Source organism: Prenolepis imparis, unplaced genomic scaffold, assembly GCF_030444845.1.
Source record: "Prenolepis imparis isolate NDT839.2.m4 unplaced genomic scaffold, iyPreImpa1.0 SCAF_11, whole genome shotgun sequence".
NCBI lineage: Eukaryota > Metazoa > Arthropoda > Insecta > Hymenoptera > Formicidae > Prenolepis > Prenolepis imparis.
The window spans coordinates 3,098,058-3,122,986 of NW_028141169.1; the positions used below are offsets into that span (position 1 = coordinate 3,098,058).

The window sequence follows — 24,929 nt, forward strand, 5'->3', positions numbered from 1 at the left end:
GATACGGCAGGCGCTAAATTATTGATGCTTGACTGCACGTCGCGAAACAACGAAGAAGGAGGTGGACGAGAACGGATCCCGTGATTTCAAAAAAAAGCTTTCCACGTCACTCGATCTGTCATTCGGTCTTCCCGCGGTCCTCTTCGCTTCGACCTCTTCTGCGTATTAAACGTCTCAGGTGGACTCGAGCACCTCTTTAAAAGGAAGGAAGACGTCTGCAGGACGATGAAATGCGCGTTTGTGAGAAAAGTTTCGCGAGATATTTACGAGGAACCATCGTGAAGCATCTGTTAATAGGAGCGAGTCTGATCTTCTTCTCAGGTTTTATTTCTTTCTGAGAAATTGATCAGCTTACTCCTTGTTTACGTTACTTTATGTTGAACCGATTAGCAAAGAACGTAGCGAGTTTGAATAATCGCGATTTTGTCGGACAGATATTGTTTTAATGCCTTGTTTTTACCTATGCTAATTCTAAAAAAATTACTATAGCCCTGCTTGTATTGTTTTCAAAAATAATATAAAATTGATAAAATAAGTTATTATAAATTTCAGTAATATTGATAGCATTATCAAAATTAAATTTAATTGTACAATAATTGAATAGATAATGAGAAGATATAATTGTTGTAAGACAACCGCTGTTTCAATTCCAACTTCTTGTATCTTTCGTGTGATTTGTTGCCGTCAAAAATAAAAATCAATAGGATCAGGCATTTATTTCCGCGAAATCGCAAAAAAGGACACATGTTCGCTTCTTGAAAAAGCAACTGTGGGAAAGTTGATATCTGTTCGGTTTTGGAGAACTGTCGTCTGCCATGACGGAATGTTAACACCGCGAATCCCTGGGAAGAAGTGGTAATAATGGAGCGAAAAAAGAGGAAAGAGGGGAAGAGGGGACCGAAAACGAATGTGGTACGAATCTGATCGGACTCGGGACCAAGATTCGACTCCTCCCGCTGGAAAACACTATAATAAATCACTGACAAGTGGCTCATTCGCATCTCTTTCGTGCTCGTGTAAGAACCGCGCATTTGTATAACGTCGTTAATCATTTATGCTTTGATCTTCTCTCGTGATTAATTGATTATCATCACGATTAGAATGTTTAAAAAGTTTTTGCTTGATTTCTACAAAATTGAATTTTGGATATGATAAACGATAATATTTTTCTGATTGTGAAAAATATGCGAGCATTTAAAGCGCCGAGAAAATGATATAGAATCTAATAAATTAATTTCTGATTATTTATTAGTGTTTATATTAATATATTATTTATTTAATTTTTTAAAATTATTTTCCAAATATTCTCCTCTCTTCTTCGTTTCTCCAAAATTTGTTCTTTATTGTTCTGAATCTGTATCGTTCTCTCGGTGCAGGCACTTGCAAGGAAGGAATCGCCGCGCATAGGTCGTCTTTCCCTATACTGGTTCGAACTACTCGCGGCGTAAAAGCGCGCATATCTCGAAGGCGGGACGCCTTACGCAGTCCTTTCTTGCTTAGTGCCTTGTCCCTTTTATAGATGCCCAACGATCGATGCTTTCGGCAGATAAAGCTCGTCACAGCCTTCCGTTTGTAGATTCTGTGTTCGAGGTGTCATAGCTCTCGCGTTTTCATCACGAAAAATCACGTCGATCGTATGTTATCTCCGTCAGCGGATTAATTGATACCAGGAACCTGATCGCACGATCTTTTCTTCGTCGAAACTCATGCAACATTTAACTTCTCGGTATATTTTCTTGGACTCGCCTTTCTTTTCAGTCTTTTCTCTCAGTTTTCTTCCCTTTATTCCCCTTATCCTATTTCTGTTCATCGATATATCGGAAATGCTAATATGGGCAAAACTACAGTGAATATCTTGAGTGGCTGTTAATCAACTATGTAGTTTTTTCTTATGCTATTCGAGTAAAAAAAAAGATTACGTACGTCACATGTTAACCCGATTAAGCAAAATTTCCACATCTACATATCTCCACTCCTACTTCCATTCGTAAACAAATATTACACTTCCAGTATGTTATTCTTTGAGCAATATATACATTTGCCATTCTTCGACTTTTCTCACATTCGCGATATAGTAATGACGACGAGAGGAGAGCTTCGCAGAGAAAATTGTACTTACCTACGTAAGGAACGCCACTCTTTCAAGTAGTCCAGCGCACAACGGAACTCACCTCTAATTAAAACACGTTTGGCAGGTCGTCATGCCCCGCGGCGTTCACCCTTGCAGCGCGGCCTGAACTAAGTCTAAGTGTACTACGACGCATTCGTGTAGGGTGGCCGGTCGCGATTTACGTAGCGAGGGATGTGAGCGCAATCCGCTTGGCTTCCATGATCCAATAATGCCGATTTAATTAGCTAACTGCGAGCAAGCCTGTTAGCTCATTGATTTCACTCGACAGACTGCCATTTGTTCCACTACTCTGCTCTCTCTAACTTTCCCACTCGGGAAGATCCATATTCTCTTTTATTCATCGTTAATATAGAATCGTGTTTTAAGTCCTATCGAGAATTCTCCGCGTCACACGAATTGACTCCTTTCATTCAGGCTTTTCAGATTGCTTATCCAAATCGAGATTCTCTTAATAAGTTTGCTGCGAGCGCTTTTCAGCGCTTTCTATTATCGACAAGACATCTTAATCTTATTCATAAAATATTCGCGCGTGGGGTGAAATGGAGGAGGGAAAGAGTTACTTATAACTCTTGTAAGATTATTACACTGAGAAAATTTTCTCTTAGAATTTACCCTGAAAATCATAATAATCGTGGGATAATATGGTATGGAAAGAATTTTATGAGAATTTCTCTGATTAATATTTATCACAATAAAAATAATAATATCTATCACAATAAAATAGAAAACATGTTTGATTAATTTTACTAAACTGCATAGTAAAATTAATCAAACATTTTATATTTTATTGTGATAGATTTTAGATATTATTATTTTTATTGTGATAAATATTAATCAGAGAAATTCTCATAAAATTCTTTCCATATCATATTGTCCCACGATTACCATGGTTTTCAGGATAAATTCTAAGAGAAAATTCTCTTTGTGTACTTTTTATCCTAATATTTTATATCGTCCTCATCAAATTCAAACAAGTACTCTAATCTGAAATTAATTTCATTTGTTAGTAATAAAAGAAACAACAAAATATATATTAAATATTTTCATTATCATATATCTATTATTGCGCCATAAAAAACTCTGTTAATATATATACATGTACATTGTACATATATACATGTACATATATACATGTACATATATACCTTGCTAAAAATATGCTAAAATATATTTAATACATTTTCTGTCACGTGTTAATTTTGATGAGGCAGCATTTTCTTGCGCCCACTGTGTCCATAGCGGAAATGTATAATCATTATATGAATGTCCGGCATTCAATGAAGTAAAAGTAAATGGAAAGAGTAAATAAATAAAATAAGTGAACAAGAGGGGAAAAAACGATGCGCACGCTCGCTTCTAGTCTCGTTTTTTGGATCGATGCGCCTCGGAGAGATCTCCCGGGGGGCGGCGCGCGCGCGATAAATTAATGCGCTTTATCGCGGCTTCTTCAGGATCGTCCCGGCCGTTGTCGTCGTCAAAGGAAGCCGCGTTCGCCGTTCACGGGGAACCGTACAGTTAATGCGGATGCGCGTCTCTTACCGCTCCTTCTTGTGTCTCGCGAATGCTTCCTTTCGGATTTCGTCCTCTTACCGCGACCGCGTATCCCTGCCCACTTTGTTGCACATTTCTCCGCGTCATCAACTTAACAGTCTGTTACGCGCGAATATCCTCGGGAGCACATAAAAAAGTAATTAGCTCTCTTTCGCTTGTGAGGTTAAAAATAATCTTCTGCAGTTTGTGGCAAACGATAATGTTTGTACATCGTATGGGTTGCAACGGGACCACGAGTTCGCATCGTAAAAATGATTCTGATGCAGTCGGGTTGCAGATCGGGCTGACTCGAAGAGGATCTATATATAACGAGTTTTTTTAGAAATAAATTAAAATATAAAAAAAAACATGTGGTGAAAAAGAGAGAAATTGAAATAAAACTAGGTAATTGAATATATTATTATATATAATATAACAATATATAAAAGATTAAAACTACGCGTATATATATATAAATTATAATTATACTGCGTGGGTACATTGTGGAAATTTGATCATTACGAGGTCCATCCTAAGTTCATTGTCAATTGATTTGATACTTATAAGCTATCCCGGTGCCGATCACGTACGAGTCGCGCGAATCGCAGAACTTATCTCTGACTATATCTTGCTCACATCGTGCTGTTCATCTCATACAAAATCAATAAGCTTTGCTCTTTCTCCTTCTCTTTTTCTTATTCACCTCGCCTTCGGTCGCCATGTATCTTTCCTTTTTTTATTCGAACTCTTTTCACTGTTTCTTCGTCTCTTGCGTGCTTTTTTTCACGATTGTCAGAGCAAAAGAATTGTCAATCGTACGATCTTAGAGCATATGCTATATGTATCTTATAGCTATATGCTCTAAGCTCTAAGTGTACGATAAAGCTTGTATCGGTCACACTTCAGATTATTGGCGGCTCGTATTAAAGAACGACATTCATACGGTATCAGTATTATAACATAATAATTACATATTGATATATGTAATTTTTTTATGATGGTATAAATATTATGAAGATAATAATTTCTTAATATTTTTTTTACACACATTTACCTAAAATTGATTTTCATATTTTTACATGACATTTAAGCTTGGCATTTATTAATTGATATCGCAGCATTATCGGTAGCAGTAGTAGAGTAAATGTATTGCCAGACCAGACAGAAGTCACGCGTACGCGCGCGAGTAAGATAATTAACCTTGATTGCTAGAAACTTCGCGGCTTAATTCAAATGCGCTTTTTTTTCCTCGGTAAAGATAGGATTGGCATAGATCTTTCCAAGGTCTTAATGCGCAGTAATTTATGACGATGATCGATAGAAAAAGAGATCTCTCGCATACTTCTCTGATTCGAGCGAAGTATTTAAAATGAAATTCTGAACATATTTTTGAGAGTATAAAAAGTTGATCGAATTAATACTTACATTATAATACTTACAAGACGCCTGACAATGAAATACGATGGAGATATAATTTGAAGGAACTCTTTTTATTGTACGCGCGCATTGTTAAGTTGTGTGTACAATCATGTCCGCTGTCGTCCGTTGAACACGCGTCTTGTCTAATAATACTGTGTTGGAGGTGTTACAGTTCAATTCACGTAGAAGGTAAAATTAAATATCAATTAAAATTAAATATTAATTAAATAGAGCGTCATTATATAAATAAATTATAGGTTCGCTTAGCCTACGAATTATTTTATATTATTTGTGCCACATTACGGAGTAATATATAATATATTACTTGCGCAAATTCTCTTCTAATGCGATCGATTCACATTTCTTCGATACTTACAATTAGTAAAATTCGCAGATGATTGGTATATTAAAGTATAATTTCCGTAATGGGCGTTAAGTAGAGTACAATTTCTGTCAGTCAGTTTCTAGTTACATTAAAAAACACTTATGCGAAATTTGAGTTTTTAAACTCTTCAATAATATACAAAATCTACGCCATTCTATTTTGGCAATGAGAATTAAGACGAAATCTCAAAAGTGCGATTAACGTGCTGCTCTGTAATAAAGACTGCGTAATTTTAAATAACGACGAATGAAGTGGAAGATCGAATTACTATCGCATTCAAAGGTTTTCCGTCTCTCCTGTAGAACTTGGATTTAATTTTACTAATAAAGATTATTACTTTTCTAATACGTTCACGGAGATTCGAAGGTAGCAGGGAGATATCTGCTCCTACATTATGATTGCCTAGGAGAAATTCGTGCCTGGTAATCCCGATTTCAATAAGAATCATATTAATCCTCTCCCGACTTACGTCCCTTGATACGATTCTTGCGAACGAATAGCCTTCGGACGACGAGAATCCCCGGAGTTAATTTCTTCTCTTATCGTTCAAACTATGCGAGACGTCATTGTATCTTTTATCGATCGTCGAAACGAAAAGAGAAAGAAAAATCCGTATCAGTCTTTGACTGTCGCGTCTTATTTGCAAACTGTGATCCATTCCTCCACCGTGCAATTCTGGCATTGAACGAAGCAGCACCAGTGAAACTTGCACTTGCATCGCTCGGTTCGCCGCTGTCGTACCACGTTGTAACCCCTTCCGCAGCACAAACTGGCGCATCCGTCACCGCCGGCGCTGGTCTTGTTGCACCTGCGACCGGCGGTGCCAGCGATGTCGGCCGTCGGGTCCCGTTCGCAAAAGTTGGGCGATTTCTGATAGTAGAAGAGCTGCTTAGCGAGATCCCGGGGTTTCCTCCTGCGGCCGGAAATGCCGTGATCGCGATGCTTCCTCTGCCTCTGCCGATCGGGCCGCCGCCGACGCGATCCTCGAATTCTGACAGACGGTGTCACGCTCCCCAGATTGCTCTGCGTCACCAGCACGGCGTTCCGGTAACGATCTTTCAGGGTCTTGCCGACCATCCGGAAGTCCGGTGTGACCCTCCAGCAGGTCTTCAGCTCGCACGAGCCGGACATTCCGTGGCACTTGCAGCGTACCTGCATGTTGCTCGCCACTGCCTGCAATCGTATCGTAATGTTTGTCGGAATTAATAAAAATATGAATATTTGTGATCGCGCGCGATACTTTATTTGTCGTCGAATGCAAATAACAACGTATTAAATTAATTGAAATTAATATAATTATTTATATATACCTATATATTTTAATTATATCAATTAAATTCAGATAAGATCTACGAAAATATGAGCTGAAAAATATGATTTTAAGAAGAAACTTCTCTTTGCAAACTTCTGCATCTTTGGTCGCTCGTTGTATTATAGAAATTTCATACTTCTGTCGAGTAAAATTCAAAGCAAAATTGATATAAGAATTCATAAAATAATCCGTATAAAAGAAGGTTCGATCAGACACGCCTTGCGCGTTGACGGTCCTGAGCGACAAAATAGCGCAAAGAAGCCGCTTCCATATGTCGATTGACTTTGTATAAAACGGTTTATCGTCTTTTTCATTGCCGCGATTTCTTTTTCGTTCGGGGGGCAGAATCGAATCCTTCCCTCAGATTGCGATATCCGCGATGCCCGCCGTTACGATGTCGCCTGAAAAACGCCGGTTCTAACACGCTATACAAACAGGTACGAGTCGCACGGATGCGCAGGGTGGTCAAGGAAGAGGAGGACAAGGGAAGGGTGAAAAGAGGGAAGAAGGGAGAGAGGAGAGCTTAGTTTCTTTTAAACAAAGAGGTGTCGCGTACAAAACAGTTAATGAGTCTACGGCTGGGTGGTCCAGCCCGAGGCTTCGTCTTAATAACGTCGAGGCGAGAGAGCGAGCGTGGAGAGATCTATGTGGAGGAGAGAGGAGGAGCCTTCTCTCTCTCTCTCTCTCCTCTCTCTCTCTGTTGTTCTCCCTTATACTTTCTTTCTCCCTTTCTCTTCTTCCATATACCTTTCTCCGTTCCTCTTTCTCTCCCTCGCTTTTTTTTCGCTCTTTTATCACGGCGATGGAAGAGGAAAGGAAGAGGACCGCTAAAAAGTAAAAGCCGGCGAAAAGAGAGGTAGAAGGGAGAACGAGGAAAGGAGAATCGCGCGCAGGATAATTCGAAGATCTCTCACGGACCCACGCAAGACGGCGTGCGAGCTACATTATTCGCAGACGGACCCGGCACGCGATTGCGAATTCGCTTCCTCTCCACCGGCCCTTTAACGGTACATTTCTTGCGCGCGCGTCTGCTTTAAGATTTAAGATGGCGTATATTAAATTTATCGTGGGATACTGCGCGTATATGTACCAAGCTTGTTATAAAAAGACGATAGTTTTCCTACAATCTTTATTTAAAAAAATGCAATTCGGTTCTTTTTGTCGATAGGATCGCTCGATATTTGCGTGTATATAATCCAGAACATAAATTGGTATTAAGCGGAGCTAGAAGAAATTTTACGTGAAAGATATGAGTATAAGATTGAAGCGAGATACTGATTAATTTAATCAGCATTTTTTTTAAATTTAAATACACGAGCTATGTTAGAAGATGCATTTATATATGCGTATACATATATAATGCATTTTAAACTCATATATGAATTATATATTATCACGAGATTTTATATCAAATTTTGAAAAATTAATTATTTATCTGTTACAAATTTTTAAAGCTTACGTTAGGAAAGATTAATTCGTATTCTTGAAAATCAAAATATATATCTTTAATACATTTTTTAAAATACGCAACTTCACACCATGTAAGATGACGAATTTATACAGAAAGTATAAACACAATACGGGAGATACGTATAATATTTCTTCCTTCTCTAGCTCTTCGTTAATGAATACGCTCATAATACGAAATTTAACGATGTCAGAAATTACGAGAGTAGCACTTACCAAACGACCGGCTTGATTATTGTGTAGATTCACCGTAGACTGTATGTCGCCGCTTTTCTCCCGCGTGTCTAGGAACTGTCTCGAGAACTCCATGCCGTAGTCGAGATTGTGAGAACAGCCACCCCACTTCCATTGAACGCCTCTGGCATTCGCCGGCGTTTTACCCTTGTAATTCGAAGAATCGCAGCCGCAGGAAAGTAGACGACCCATGCTGCAGGCACGAGCCACGTTATGAGCCACGCCAGCAGCCGAGATCGCGTACGCAAATGCAGTCTCTCTGTAACCTGTAACAGATCGGTTCTCTATTGACCTTCCATTCGTGTTTTGATGATGATGTCAAAAAGTGAATCAACCCTTTTTCTCAACTTCTCTATTCTATTATGATAAATTAATATACAAGATATTCTTTCGCGTATTTTTTGAATATTTTTTCTAGATATAAATATTGGGGTACCAATATAATTTTTCAGTCATGAACGATTGCAAATTTTCTCAGATTAAGTTTGCTATAATGACAAATAGATAATACAAGCTTATTTAATATATTGTACGTTACATGCTGCGATCTTTCAATACGAATGGCGGAGCAGGTACGTCGACAGGTAATTCGAGATGCGAAGGTATCCGAGAAAGACAGTTGTCTCCGTTAGCAAATTGCTATCCGTCGTCAGCGACACCGACTCGAACACGACGCGGATAATATACGCAAGACTCGCGTTCTATCGCATTCGCTCCTCTCGCTTCGCGCGGGTAAAGACAAAGATCATGAAGCAGCGGGACACCGGAGGAGCTTCCGTAGAAGGAACTTCGGTAGCGAGTTCGGGACGACGGACGGGCCGACAGACAGACAGCCATCAGGCACAGTTCAGAGGTAGATTATTCAGCTGTCCGTCAAAACAAAGCGCACGGCCATCAGCAGCGGCGGCCGTGGAGCACATCCACATGTCCGCATGTATAATATAAACGATCTCGCGACGGGGTGTCCCCCCGAGAGGCGATACGATGCCAAACTCCGTCCCTGTGAGAGTCCGTCCGCGAATAAATCGCGATTTCTCGCCCGATTCAACGGAAATCGCGAACGCGATCGCGTCGAGTATAGTATCGAAACGATTCTCTTCTTTCCCCGACTCCTTCCGCGTCAAAAGATGCATTATTTGAGAATATTACATATTTGCGATATCTGCGAAAAATTACGAAATTGGAAAAATGAAAAATTATGACATTAAAATAATCTGAGACAGAGATTTCTCCCGATCATAACGAGCTTAGAGGATTATAATACGCGTCGGATTCCAAGTCAGTTTAAAATGAAACACTGTTCCTTTCATTGTCGAAACGTGATATAGACGAGGAATATCAATGAGGAATCTTTTCGGGATCAGCTGTCAACTCTGCTACTAGGTCACCCGACAGAATGAATCTGTTTAATCGTTTAATGCAGAAGGCAATCGGACAGCTGGCAGCTGATTACGTCTCTCTTCGGTCGCACAAAACACGACGACGTTGAAGAGACTTCTCTTCTGAATCTCGGGGTCTCTAGAGCATTTTTTCTGAGATTCCCCCCGAACCGATAGAAATGTCGGGGATGAGAATTGCAGGGTAAATCCACCAATTTTCGGCGCGTACTATCTAATTCGATATCACGACTCGCCAAGGACACCAAGAAACGCACGTTGCTCGTTCGCGTGAGACAAGGGAGGTTCTTTATATGGTTACACGGTGGGAGGGGTGGTTGAGAGTTTTCGCTATATACGGCTATTGGCAGCAATGGCTGTTTTATAATCCACATAGCTACCGTGCCGCGAGACCGTCGCTGTTTCCCGACAGCGAAAAGGACGGAGGGAGCGCATAATAAATCCTCCGCGAAGAGCTGTATGTCTCTCCTCTCAGGGACAGCGGAGAATCCAAGGTGGAAGGCGGGGAAGAGGAATCCTGTGGAACGCACAGCGATCTCTGTTTCCTTCGCTTCTTCGTCGTAGAGGTCTTGACGTAGCGACGTAGTGACAGATGGTAGCGCAGGCCCTGCGCTACTCTCGCGCGCGTGTCAGGCCCGAATCGCTATTTAGATAACTCAATAGATAGCGACTGGGAGGTCCCAGCAAGAATACGACGAGTGTCCTTCGGGAACGGATAGTCAGGAGAGACACAAATCAAACGGGTTCAACGAATCCATTCGATTAACGACAAGCGTTTCCTTTATGCTTCTCTTTTATTAGCTCCACATTGCTTTCGAACTGTTGTTAGCATATATAGACTGATAATTGTAAAGGACCCCGCACCGGTCATAGGGGGAAAATGTCTTTCTGCGGATTTGGCTAATTTTTGGATATGTTGTAGTTCTCGTCATTCTGAACAAATGTCTCAATGGGCAGAATGATCTAACGAGCCGTTTCCGTGCTACAAGCCCTGAAAGGTCCAGATTTAACATGCAAAAGTATAAGTTTTTCGACTATATTTCGAAATAAGGAAGGATGGATTTTTTTTCTTCAATTCTTAACTGTATTGATGACAATTATTGTTTAGAGTCGTATAAAGACAACGGATGTATGTAGTACAGTCCAATCTATGTGGATTTATAATGTATGTCAATTATAAAAGTGGACATATAATGTGTATGTATAAGTTGAATATATATTTATTGATATTATATATATGGTTTATAACATCCGTTGTCTTTATACAACTCTTAACAATAATTATCATCAGTACAGTTAAGAATTGAAGAAGAAAAATCCATCCTTCTTTATTTCCAGTCGAAAAACTTATATTTTTACATGTTAAATCTGGACCTTTCAGGGCTTGTAGCACGGAAACGGCTCATTAGATCATTCTGCCCATTGAGACATTTGTTCAGAATGACGAGAACTACAACATATCCAAAAATTAGCCAAATCCGCAGAAAGACATTTTCCCCCTATGACCGGTGCGGGGTCCTTTCATAAGATTTAATAAAGATTTAAAATCCAATATATGTATATATAATTCGAAATTAAATTTTAATTGAACAAAATATCTTAATAAATATTTTAGAATTATATACATATATTAGATTTAAATTTTTTATGAAAATTACAGTTATCAATATATAATAATGAATAAGTGTAGGGGATAACAAATAATTGAAAACTATTATTTTTGTTCAATTTGAATGAATAGTAGCTATTACTTGCGCGGATATTTGATCGTTCTTTAAATAATATACAGGAGGATATATGCAATCTCGATATTATATAAAATGTGCGTGTGTGTATATTCATCATTCAGACTATAACCTTCGCTTCTTAACGATGTTTCTTAACGAGTTCTACATATATCACGTTTGAGCTCATTTTTATGGAATCCTTCGTCGTCAGAATCCGCTACTCGAAGGGTCAAAGAGTGAGAGTCAGTGGTTTGAGAAATAGAAGAAAGAGCTTTCATTTCGACGTTTTAGGCGTTTCCATATTTATAGCTATAAATCCTGTCGTCGCGGAGCATCGTTGCGGCGATCCGGTGCCGGCAACGGGTCCGGTCTTCTTGTGTGGGCCTCACGGGTCCGGTTGGAAACGGTCGAAGATCGGTTTCGTGTACTTTTCATAATACATTAAGTCGTTTTGCCGAAACCCGACGAAATCGTGACGTTAGGCGAGAAAAGCCGGGGTGAGAGGGGCGAAGGGAAAGCAGAACCGCATTGAGAGCAACGAGAGGGCAAGAGGACCGTGTCCGAGTGACTTAGCTACAAGCGGCTCTTGTCGAGATGTCGGGGGCCCGGGGTCCGAATTTGACACGGTGGATTTCTCGCAGACCGTTTCTCTCTCCACCTGGCCACCTATGTCTTAAATAAGGGGACGGTGAGGTACGCGCTTTTCTCGGAAGCTACTGCCTTCTGACTCGAGAGCCAAAATCTAATAACGACCGACCGGTTGTTGCCGATGTTACGGATAATCGGTGAATTGAACCTTTTTCGCGTGCTTGGTCCCGCAATGGGACCACAAATGTAAGGGGGGTTTTTGTTGCCCGCGAACATCCGTGCGATTGATGCGATCATTTGGGATTCCTTCGCGAAATGGTGTACCGTATTCATACAACAACTAAACAGACACAAGATATAAGAAAAAAAAGTATATCTTTTACGAAAGAAATATAAAAATTGATGATCAAATATATAATTCGTTTATCTTAAACTTTATTTCTCTATCGAAACATTAGCCTACCTATTTAAAAATTAAAAACGAACCGAGAGGAGAATGAATTTGATGGGAACGGGGCGAATATTTGCAGAGCGATTTTGCGAGAAAAGGAGTTAAATTCATCGAAGTAAGTAGTCGCGAAGGTATCTCGTTAAGAATTCCACGATCGGTCAGGACGGGTCGCTTTACATAACTCTTGAAAAAGTCGTGGAATCGACACCTCCTCCCGTCTCGCGGGCAAAAAAAGGCGTACCGATCCACGGAGGCAGATAACGAGGGGCCGGACGGGATGCGGGCCCCCGAACGAGCTTAAGCTTTCAAGTCAGGTGCGCCCGATGTCGCGCTCTCGCGCATTCGTCCGACACGATATATGTTTCCTCTTTCGGCGCACGTACGCGCCACGACGAATTTATATGTCACACCGGAATAGGCCGACCGCAGGGTCTTCTTATGGAATTGGGACAGGTTTTCGGAGTCTGCCGCGAGTAGGGTACGCCGTGCGCTTTGATTTAAGAAAACGCGTCGCTTCGCCTCACCTCTCCCGTCGTCAACGCGACGTCGTAAAAGATTCCACTTTGTATTATTCCCTCGAGAAACACGTATACTTGGCGATTACACGAGAGAACTTTCGTCCCCGTAAACGCGAAATATTGAATCAAATTTTCCGGTCGGATCGATTTGTTTGGCAAAAATTTTGTGATAGTCACTATATCTCTAACAGACAATAATTATATAAAAATATATTTTATAAAAAATATACGTTGCATTTAATAGTATAATAAAATATTTTTTTCGTGTAACAAATATATCATAGATTATTTGAATTTATTATTTAAATAGCAAGTTAGATTAATTTTTTTTCATAAAGATTATTTGTTATATATAGGGTGATTTAATTATACTCCGAAAAAATTACCTAAGAACTTTGTTCTGAAACTACATTGTTTCGAGAGATCTGCAATACACACGGCGTAAAAACTTTCGGCTGCTTTTGTACTGTTTTTCACATAATTTTACCAGTCATTTTAGTTCTTTAATGGAGTCTTATACGTTTCGTTCATTTGTATTTATAGCGCGAACCGAGACGAATTTAATGATCCAGGAAACATTAATTCGCCATTAGCAAGCCGACAGCTTATTAATCACGAGTTCAGATCTGATCAGATAATTTCGTTCCTTAAGTATTCTCAGTACCTCGTTGAAGAAGGACGCTGCTCTGTTGAATTCTGCTGCTGGGTGTGAGGGACGAGCAATTCCACCTGTGCCACATGAATTGATGCTGACACTCGGATATGGCCATTTGCAGCCCCTTCGTCGCGGCTACGGTAACATCGGGATTTCCGTGGCAAAGCTCGCGTTGCTCCTTCGTCAGTCCCGGTATGCCGTTACAGACGACGCTGCCGCTCACCCAATCATCCACGGAATTGCTCATTAGGCTAACTGCGCTGAAAAGATAGAGAAATATTAATCGATTCATCGCTCATTTCTTCGATCGTCATAAGCGGTTACGATTAAGGATAATAGACCGTGTCATGATTAAATACGTAAAATCAGGTTCGTTCGTTTTTTATCAAGATCAGATGAGCTGGACGATGTATGGCGAAATAAGTACGATATTTTACGACTTCTATATTCCTGATAGAGAAATTAGGGATCGCACAGGGTGTACTTTGAGCAACGTTGTTTCAGGCTTCTTACTTAAATACACAAGAATCTCCGTAAAGTAATAAGTGTCACATTGAACGCGGTATGAGAGTGTAAAAAGAGTAATGGAGCCTTTACGGTTTTCAACGAGTCTCTGTTACGGCTGATAAAATCGTGTTAACGATGGACGCGCGCAATTAATTCTGTCAGTTCGATTTAAATCGCAAGTTTCGAATAGCGAGGCGAGTGATTTTCCCACGGGAGCGGTCGCTGATTCGATCGATTTGAGTGATTTTGACTTGGAGGAATCTAGCTGAAGGCATTCCACGTGCTCACGATATGGCATGATCTTCTTTCACAGCTCCCTTAATGCTCTCATCCTTCATTATAGTCCCTCCTTGTTCCCGGTTATCGAATTCCCGATCGCGTATCACTCATGGATCAGACATTTATTAAAAGGTACACCACTTTTTCTCGATCTTCGCGACTTTGATAATTCTTTCGATTATCAGGTACACGTGCGGACACGCAATGTGTGAAAAACGTTAGTTAATTCCCTTCACGCCTTTCTCGGAATATTTCGCGGAAGAGAAATTGCTTTGCGTGTCATAAATCACTATCTGTTCTACCACGTGTGTCCGGAAGGGTTTTCACGAAATCTCCAATATTAATTTTAATGAGAAATTCTTTGACTACTTTGTATAATTGAATATACTGCTGCTTCCCTATCGTCAAATGTTGAGAAAATTACAGTATCTCATGAGAAATTAACGAAGAAGAAAAAAATGTGTAATAAGCTATAAGTATTTACCGCCAAGTTAGAACCCGCATCCTAGTCTTTTCATCGCCGTTATTTCTCTTCCCGGTTGCGAACGTACATATTAGTTTAGCATGTGTCGAGTGTAATTAGTGACGACGTGCGGAAGCACGGGAGCAGCCGGTCAAGCTCGCCACCTGGTTAAACTCGCGAAACTGATTATCGTTGAGTTCTTTGCAGATAACGGTGCGCAAGCAATTGCACTATGGATGATTACTAGTACTGAGATAGTAGGAAGCATCGATATTTTACGATGAATATTTCAGGGAGGGCAGGGGAAGAAATAAACGATTATTTATCGATGTACTCTGAAATAACTCATTCGATTAATTAGCAGTTTTACTCTCGATTACAAATATAATTATATATAGAATAATAATATAGAATTATATTTTCTTTTAATATGACAATTTTGGACTGGTAATAAATAATTTTGCAAATAATTAGCGTTTCCATTAGGCGAGAGTTTCTATCTATTCGAGCACAATTTAGAAATTGTCATTTAAAACGAGATGTAATGAAATTGCCATTAAAAGAGGTATCAATTATATTTTATTAATTTAAACATCAATTAAAGAATTGCTTCAATATTTTATTATTAAGACATATAGAGTCTTATCTAAATTGAAATAAAAGTTAAAAATTATGCGGTTGCATGATGTTTAATTTCTATTTATATTTGATAAGATGCTATAATTGTCTAATAATACAAACAATTCTTTGATTTAATGTCACTAAATTAATAAAATATAATCGACCTTTCTGTTTTAAATAGCGATCTCTAAATTTTGCCTGGACAGATAGAAACTCTGGCCTAATGGAGACGCTCGTACGGAAGTATCGAGGTTCGGAGCCGGCTGCATCTCCGAATCTGTACGATGCAGCATCAGCATCAATCGCGATCTGGGGGGCATCGGTTTTACGGCGCGCACTTTTGCGCACGCGTGCACCGCGCACGGGCGTCCGTTTTCCTTCGTCTTTACGAGGCCGAGGTCAAGAGGTGCGAATGCTCTCAAAGAGCCGATGTAAAACCGTTTCTATCTTGCCGTCTGTTTCTGCCATAGCGCGCTCTGCACGAAGGGGGGCACCGGGGGGCATCGGGGGGCAGAGAGAAGACTCGCGCGTTCGGCTTCCTTCCCCTTGCGCCATGCGTGTCCTGCGCTCATCCCCCGCTTGGTCGCGATAACGGCATCCATCTCTTGGAAGAGGAGCTCTTAAAGCGCTATCTTAAGTGACGGCTGCTGCCTAATGGTCGCGTATTACGGCGTACCGGGTGTTAATTAATTTCGAGGTGGAGAAAAGAAACGACAGAAGCGTGCGTGCATGCGTGTGTCGAAAACGCGCGTCGGTCTATCGAAAGAAAGAGATAGGAGGGTTGCCCGTTCCTTTCGTTTGTTTGTCGCTGCGAGACCAACAGAGTCGTCATTTCCTGTTACCGCGTCTACCCAAATGCTAGGTGATTGTATTATTAGGATTTTTTATAGCCTTTTTAACAGCCTGCCGAATATATATTTACAGTTAGTAAATGTAAGCTATAAACTTCTATCTATCGAATTGTTGGGTTAACATCCCATTTTTTCGGGGGGTACGTAATTTTCTCTTACACGGATTTAATCCTTTAATTTTTCCAAATAAAATGGTTCTGATACGTATAATAAAAGAACAGGATTTTTAAAATTTGGAAATATATTTTTTAATATGATCTCTCGCAAAAAAATTATGTGCGCATCTCTTGAATAGCATTTTCATAATATTGCAGCTAAAAATATCATTTTAAAATTAAGCATCTCTTTCCTTTTTTCTCTCTGTGTAGCAATTTATTCGGAATGGCAAAAATTCAGCCAGGAAAGCTAATAATTTTTATGAAAATTAACGTAAGTCGTTAACATGTGAACATATGGTCAAAAGTTCCTATCGACGATCATGGAACTCGCAAGATTGGTCAACAGCGCGAAAAGATTGCCGTAGCGTCCTTCACGATCATTAATCTGCTTGTAGCGCCTCGGAACGGTTTATTTTTTCTTTCTTGAAGGGACTCTCGGAGGGTCCTGCAAGATGTCACTGGTGCAAGGCTCTCCGTGGGTCGCTCGGTTATCTGCGGGTACAAATTAGCGGACGAGCTTCTTCTAAAGTAAAAGCTGCGTATAGCACCCGCGTGAACGAAGAAAGAGGAGCAAGACTAAGAGAAGAAATCGACGATAGCGAACGAGGAGAGGAGGACGGGGCGAATGGGTGATAATAAGAAGAAAAGGGAAAAAGGCCCTACGGAGACGATACTACGTAGTGTGGGAAAAGAAACGACGGTATGGAAGAGATGGGGCGCAGGGTTTTAGGGTCGCGGAGGTTATTGAGAGCTCCCATTACCGGTACACCGTTGCAGCGTTGCTATCTTTCGCGCTATTGATGATCTACCGAAAGCAGATTAATGATCTTAACTCCTCCAACAAATTACGGAAGACACCGTGTACCTGCGGAGGAAGTGGGATTGTATCAAGAGATTCTTCTGCTACCTCTTGCGCGCGCGCATTTCGGCTTCCCCTCGGCTTGTGCATGCGTCTCACTTTGCGATTAAGGTACGAGGACGGATATGTGAAGCAATCATTCCACCGTATTCCTCCCTTATACCGATTATGCAATCGCGATAAGAGAGTGCAAAATTTGTTTACTAATCGCTTTACTATCGGTAGCAATTACTCTAAACTATACATATATATTTATTCTATCAAGAAGATAATTTCTTGATCGTACATCTCTCGACATATGTACGATTAAAAATGGGTGGTGATTTCGTATAATATTTTGTCAAACTTTTGTTTGTTAAAAAATTCTTTGCTACGATTAAAAAGATAGATGCTGTGGGACTGATGTTAAGAGTTAACGTCAAACAAATAAATTGATGAGATTGATTATGTACAAATACGCGATATATTATCAATTAGGAATGACGTTCACCCAATGCTATATTTCGAAATGAAGTAACGAGATGATGTAAACGCGATTTCTTGCGCAAACGTTTGACATTGCGCTTTTAGCGGCCGTTATAATTCCATTTCGCTTCGGACGCTCGATCTCATGGGAACCCGCTGGGCAAATCGGAGACGAGATACGCGAGCGCGTGTCCCGCATTTTTGCAATAATCCAAGGGATCGCACAAGAATCCAAGATGGCGATGCGGGAAGGGAGAGAGAGAGAGAGAGAGAGAGAGATGCACGTATTTTATTTAACCCCGTTCCCCGTTCTGCTTGCGGAGATGAGAGAGGGGAACACGGCACGGAATTTCACATCTAATGGGATATACCTAGTGGAAAGAAAAAGAGACAGAGAGAGAGAGAACTCGCTTTTTTTCACGATCCAACTCACGAGAATACCTGCGGTAGATATCGAGGTGCCTCGCTCTTCCCTCGATCTTTACGAGAGTAAATCGATTTCGCGGCGAGTACATTGTAAGGAATGCGATAGTCCGCGAATTACGTTCTGCAGATGGTATCTAACGCGTAAGTTACGGCGACCTGTAACTTTGCGATAAAACAGGATTCTCTTTTAGTTCGTCAATTCAATCTATCGTAAAATATTTCGCATTACGAAATCTTTTGTTAATAAATCTTTAGGTTTATTTCCCTAATAATATAAATTGCTTGAAAATGATATCACATCCGAGAAGCCATAAGTCGCACTTATCCATTCATCACAATTATCGTACATCCAAAAAATCTCTTTCAGAATGATTCAGAAATTTCTTCTGATTTTCAATCATATACATATAATGTTATCTGAAAACGATGTCTCTAATATTATCGACCTTTTCGATTTTTTTCTCTTCTCAATTAATATTTAATGTATTAATTAATTCAACAAAGTTTTAATTTTGAAAGGGAATTTCATTAATATAGCATATACAATATTCGCGCATTCCTTGTCTAATTTCGATTGTTTAATTAGATGTGAGAAAAATTGATATTCGATATATTCAGTTTACTAAATTCACTATTGGAAAATCTGTTAATTAAAATAATGTTAATTATACGAGTAAATAACTACATCCTTCTGTTTTAACAGCAAAAAATTAAGAAATATTTCTACACACTAAAAAAAAATATTTTAACGTTTGAAAATTTTTAAATGGATTTTAAATGGATTCGACTCGTTTAAAGGTACACGTAGCTCCCACATCAAACTCTGTCATTACTTTTACGTCGCGATTTACTCGCGACGCGTGAATCCGCATCACACGCAAGAAATACTGTGTACCACAGTATATATCAGGGAAAACCGTGTGCACATACGTGTCAAAAGTATTGAAGATACTTGTTGTCGTGCGCGCACGAACCAGTTTATTGACTATTATATCATCAAAACCGTAATTCAATGCCGTCCTGCAAGCTGTCACGTGTAAGTGTACGTGAATATGCGTGAATGTACTCACACACGTTCTGTTCCCGGATGCTAGGCGTAATTATTTACAAGAAGCACCGCGTGAGTCTCAGAGAAGAGCCTGTCGCTATTGACGAAGAGTCGTTCGTGTGTATATATTTTGAGGACTTGTGGCGAATCATTGGCGATTATCGGGTACGATACCTCGCCGGACGACGACAAACGAGAAACGTTATTATTATCACGAAACCCTGCGATTATAAAATTTATTACTTGACACTTTTATACGCGCGATACCGGATTTTACGACTATAGTGCGCTTGATTGACAGTTCTACAAGTTTTACTAACGCAGCGATCTTTGTTTATCGACGTGATGACTTAATGATGAGAAAGAGAAAGAGAAAATCTCGAGTGTTGCGTAAATGAGAGAAAAGATATTATCTAATATTGTTTAAAATAAAATATTATTTGCCAAAAAGAGAGAGAGGATAATCTCATATGCAATTTTCATGTTTGACTTGGATTTATCTAGCATTATTTTCTATAACACAATTAAAGAATTTTTTAATTAACTGTATACTTCTCTTTGAAATATGTATTTGCATACATATATGCATCTGTCTCAGGAGGTCTATTTAAACGATTAAAGTAATCTTTTTCAATCATTCATTATTCGCGGCGAATGCGCATTGTCCAAAAATCGTGGCCCACCGGCGTGCTTTTCGCAAAAAGAAAAAAAAAAGTCGTTTGAGGCAATCCCGGAACACACAAGGCGCGATAAGTATTACGATCGAAAAGCTATAATAAAGATCGCAGCGGGATCCATTCTTCGCGATACAGAGCCTCGGTTGGAGCGGCCTATTTGCACTTCGTCATTGTGCATCTCTATGGAACCGTCGATACGACCGCCGGGTCGACGAGAAGCGCGCGCTATTGATGGATTCTTTCCGCAGAGGAAACTAAGAGAGTGGCTGTGGACGGAGTCAGGAGCACACAGAAGACGCGCCGCGGAAAAAGACGTGGAAGAAGCCGGTCTTGCTACCGCGCTCGTAAATTTCTCTCGTCGAGATTAGACACGGCGACCGGCCGCTCTCGTCGCAGCTTCTCCTCGGTTGTCCCGCGACATTGTCGTGCCCTTCGTGTACTTTCGTACACTGCGCGGGACGGACAACGTGAATTTCGTGAACGACTTCGCGATTTGAAGCGCTCCGTCGCAGCGGACGAATAAAGCCAGCTGAGAGTGACGTTTTGACGTCTGCATTATGGTGTATCGCGGCGCGTCGGAGTATCGTGTGGATCGAAGTACGAGAATACGGCCTCCTCCCCGGAAGAGTATTCGCGGCGACGATGAAGTGTGAAGTGTGAAGGGGAAAAAAGGGGGAGAATGAAGAGGATGAGAGAGAAGGGATCTTGGAGAGAAATCGTGTATCGCTAGTCAATCACGAGGAAGAATAGATGAAACGTTTAAGCGAAAATAAATTGGCGATGATGATGGTGAACGAACACGTAGGGAATAATGAATATGTAAGCCAACTAACGTGCATAATCTAAGAATGATTATGCGATCATCTTGTTCAAGAGTTTTTGTACGGCGCTCATATTCTAATTTGTGAAATTTAAATGAAACTAAAAAAGATTTACATACTCGGAACCTAATCTTGTACCTAAAGATGTATAAAAAATATATTACGTCATTATACCTTATTTTAGGATAAAATTAAAATATCAATTAATATTGAATTTTGTAGCTTTTCATGAATATGAAGAAACAATTTTTTACTTTCAAATATTAATGGAGTTCTAAAATATATCAAAAAATTTTATATATCTATAATAGAGCATCGATGGATTCAATAAATTTGTCATTTTACTTCGCTAATTACTTTTCAAAAATACATAGTTTCTTTGGCTATTATATTATTATTTATAATGACTAATTAGGGATTTATATTATTAATTCGCACGCGCGAGCAATACAATTTTCTCTCTCTCTCTCTCTCTCTCTCTCTCTCTCTCTCTCTCTCTCTCTCTCTCTCTCTTTACGAGATTAAATACATAAATAAAAATAATTTAAATATATGAATTTTTAAAGACATTAATGATATGAAATCGAAAAATATTCACACGTGCTACAGTCTTGATTCCAACTGTCGTGATTCCACAAATCGTACTTTAGAAACATTTAAAAAAAAGTTAAAGGGGTTTAATAATATGTGATTATTGAATCGTGATGATAGTTACCGACGATGCTCGAAAAGAATCAGCAGCAAAGCGACAGCGGGGCCGATTCTCGTGGCGATCCTGGACGGCGGTTTTTCGTATGCGCGTCCTGTACGAGTCGAAGGCATCCTGTCATCGCCCCGAGGACGTTTCCTCTTCTTTGCGCGGTTTGCCCACTTTAAAAGAGTTGAGTGCGACCCTTCGTCCAGGGCTGCACACCCCTAGCACCCGAACGGAAGGACCCCTCGTTCGAGATGATGCTGAAGTTGCTCCCGTTCTTTCTCTCCCTCTCTCTTTCTTTCTCCCTTCTTTGCTCTCTCTTTCTCTCTTCGTACGCCTTTCTCTTTCTTTGCCTGTATTCTCCGGTCCCTCTCCTACTCTTTTCGCTGCGGTGCCTGTGATCAGCAGCCTGGCACGCGTCGAGGACTCCACCTCGCCCCGGGCACCGGCGCTTCTCCTTTGACGTTCCGTGCGATTCGAGAACTCCCAGTTTCGCTGCTTCGAGGGTTCGTTTCGAAAACTACCCCGAGACAATAATATTCCGCGGCGATCGGGCGATTCATCGAGTGCGTACGCGCTTCAATCTCGGCTCTCGTGGCAGCTTATTGCGTCGGCACGCTTGCTCGATGACGAGATTCGTAGACATGTAATCACCTTTCTTCTCGTGACTCTCGTTTGTCTGGTAATGATGCTTCACTATCCTTTGATGCACCACTTACGTGTACGTTCTCTCATTAAGGGTCTCCGTTGCGTTTATCGACGAGAGAACGACGGTCGAGAATTGTCGAGGCAATTTTGCTCAATATTGTTAGATATATTTATCTTTGGAAGGGAAATACTGTTGATATTCTCTGAAATCAGAGGTCTAGCATACTCCAGACTTCGTCAAGGTATACGATGAGGTCACTATCACTAAAGTCTTTGTTGCACCAGCTCTGTTCTCGTCTTTGGCATTCTCTTCGGCGCTGGAGGAGGACTTCAGCATAGTTCGCCTCTGAACGGGCGTTCCTCTTGCGAAGATTTCTTTATCCAATTTGCACCGCAAAGTCGCGGATCACGACACCTTTCTCGGCGAAATCTATCCGAAGATCCAGTGACATCCTGTCGTCCTTTCGCCCTCTGAATGCGTTCCAGTACGCTTCTATCGCTTTCTTCCAATTTTTCGATGCGTTAGGCGGAAAGAGAGAAAAGAGCTTGATGTCTCATTCGGCACTTCCGGTGTGTGTGCGCTCGCGGCGAAGTGTCAAGCTCAAATAAAAGAAAAGTCGCCCTCCGGATCCTCCTACTCCTCCCACACACGGACCATCACAATCTTCCCCCTTCCCCGCCTCTCAGCTACAGGTCTTCTTCCTCTTTCTCCTCAACCACCGCTTCTTCCTCTTCCACCGTGGCTTCCTCTGCCTTCCTCTCTCCTTCGCAACCGCGCCTATCTTTTACTTCGCTCGTGCAAACAGTCGAATAGCAAACTTCCCGCGAACGTCACGCACGATGTGACGGTGATGACAGAACCAGGCGAGGTTTTGAGGATTGCGGAAGAGAAAGACGTGGAAGAGCGGATGGGTGATAGGGAAGGAAGAAAGATCTGATCCGCTTCAAGAGACTCTAAAAGCGATGTCAACGCGTTTGTGGTGTGAAAAGATTCTCGTCGAAGTCAAAAAGTACGATATCAAAGGTCGGCCGAGAGAGATTGTCAAAAAATCACAAATGAGACATAGGAAATAATAGGAAATTTTGTAAACGTCAGGAAGCACAATATGATCGTATATGATGATCGAGAGCAGCTGCTCGATCGAGGAATCGCGAGAGGATCGCGCACTTTCGTTATCCCCGTTATGCTTTCCTCTTTTCCGTTCGCTGACACGCTACCGTAGAACCGAAGAGATGGACAGAATCTGGACGATTCCACCTCTGTTCAAGACCGACGAGGAGCTGTCAGGGAGATCGCTCTGTCTATGATGAACTCGGTGCGCAGTGCGCGGCTACGGGGGCTCTCCTCGCCCTCCCATAGGGAGAGAAAGGAGATAGGGAGCAGTATAGGCACGAAGGAACCAACTACCCCCCCACCATAACCACCACCATCCGGACCCGACCACCACCACCATCGGCCACTACCCCGAGATTCGATGTGAGAGACGAAGAGGACGGACAGAAACTGAACTGGCTTGGACAAGGACGGCGTGATGTTGAGAGACCATGACGGAAAAAGAGAAATAGCGAAGATAGAAGGCATGCGAGAAAGAGAAAGATGGAAAAATGCGTGTAGCTTGCATTCGATATCTCTCTTTTCCCCTTTTCTTTTCCCATCCTGGATCCGTTTTTTCCACTTTCGGGGCGGCTCATTCTTAAAAAATTGCCTGAAAATACTTTCCCTTGGTAACACAAACAGATACACCAACAGGTAGATCCTGACATCAGCAATCTGAATTTTTCCATCTTGGGGTGGGTTTATTGTAACGCAAAGTATTAATTTTTTTTCTAAATATATGTTTTATTTATATTATACATCTCTCGCGATTTATAAATATTCTAATGCATTGCGCATTGTACTTTTTTTATCTTATTATTTTTATGTTAATTATTTTTCATGTGATTTTCGGCGAATGAAGAGAATTTTTTCTACTCTAAATTTTTTATAAGAAAATCAACATTTGTAAAAAGAAAATAGAAGGCAATATATAAAAAAGAGATTGTTTTCGAATTGCTTAACTGGCCCAATAGAATTATTTTCATACATCATTAATATCATTAATAAATAATACTAATATTAATCAATATTAAATTTTAAATTATTTTACATATAATCGATCGTTTGAGATGTCTTCAAAGTGCAATCTTTATACGTTTGTATATATTTTTAAAATTTTACGTATTTTTACTAATATTCTGATTAAATCATCGAGTTTTATTTAATTATTAAGCACATTATTATCTCGTCTTTTACCGAATTCATTCAATTATTCGTCGAAGCATGACTTACCATTCATTGAAACGAATGCAACTGTCTGTAAATATTTTCGCTCCTTAAAGTGCGTATTTCGCTATATTATCATATAAACAAGCGGATTATCTCCTCGTTCCAAGATGTTTCGTTGCATTTTCCGGCTTCCGGAGGTTTACACCCTCCTGGACCGAAAGGAAGGAAAATAGGCAGGAAGGAAGGAAGGTTGTTTGAGATCACGTGACAGGATAAGTGGGAGGAGCGAAATTCCCCTACCTAGCATCACTCGGAGGAGTCAATCGGTATAA

At 40.5% G+C, this 24,929-nt stretch overlaps 2 protein-coding genes across 3 annotated transcripts in view; both read right to left on the reverse strand.

Annotated features, from left to right (window-relative positions):
- The window catches only part of Ninac (STKc_myosinIII_N_like and MYSc_Myo21 domain-containing protein ninaC), a 21,315-nt gene extending 19,036 nt beyond the window's left edge, over positions 1–2,279 (reverse strand). Inside the window, exon 1 of one of the 2 annotated variants that reach the window (XM_083048981.1) lies at positions 2,172–2,279. The gene's annotated coding sequence lies outside the window, so the exon portion shown is untranslated. Of the gene's footprint in view, positions 1–2,119 lie in introns of both variants that reach the window. The other variant, XM_083048980.1, reaches the window with a different exon arrangement.
- Positions 2,280–4,150: 1,871 nt separating this feature from the next.
- On the reverse strand, positions 4,151–23,615 carry Wnt10 (Wnt oncogene analog 10). The gene is made up of 4 exons (XM_083049766.1): positions 21,705–23,615; positions 13,824–14,074; positions 8,461–8,744; positions 4,151–6,638 (listed from the first exon to the last, which is right to left on the reverse strand). The coding sequence occupies exons 1-4, from the start codon at positions 21,809–21,811 to the stop codon at positions 6,102–6,104; spliced, it is 1,179 nt and encodes a 392-aa protein (XP_082905892.1). The 5' UTR covers positions 21,812–23,615; the 3' UTR covers positions 4,151–6,101.
- Positions 23,616–24,929: the final 1,314 nt, after the last annotated feature.

Coding starts and splice junctions, on each gene's coding strand:
- Wnt10 (XM_083049766.1), bottom strand. CDS start 21,811: ATGCCTTCGACTCGTACAGGACGCGCATACGAAAAACCGCCGTCCAGG. Junction 14,075..21,704: donor ATTCTTTTCGAGCATCGTCG/GTAACTATCATC, acceptor CTATCTTTTCAG/CGCAGTTAGCCTAATGAGCA. Junction 8,745..13,823: donor CAGCGTCCTTCTTCAACGAG/GTACTGAGAATA, acceptor GATCTGTTACAG/GTTACAGAGAGACTGCATTT.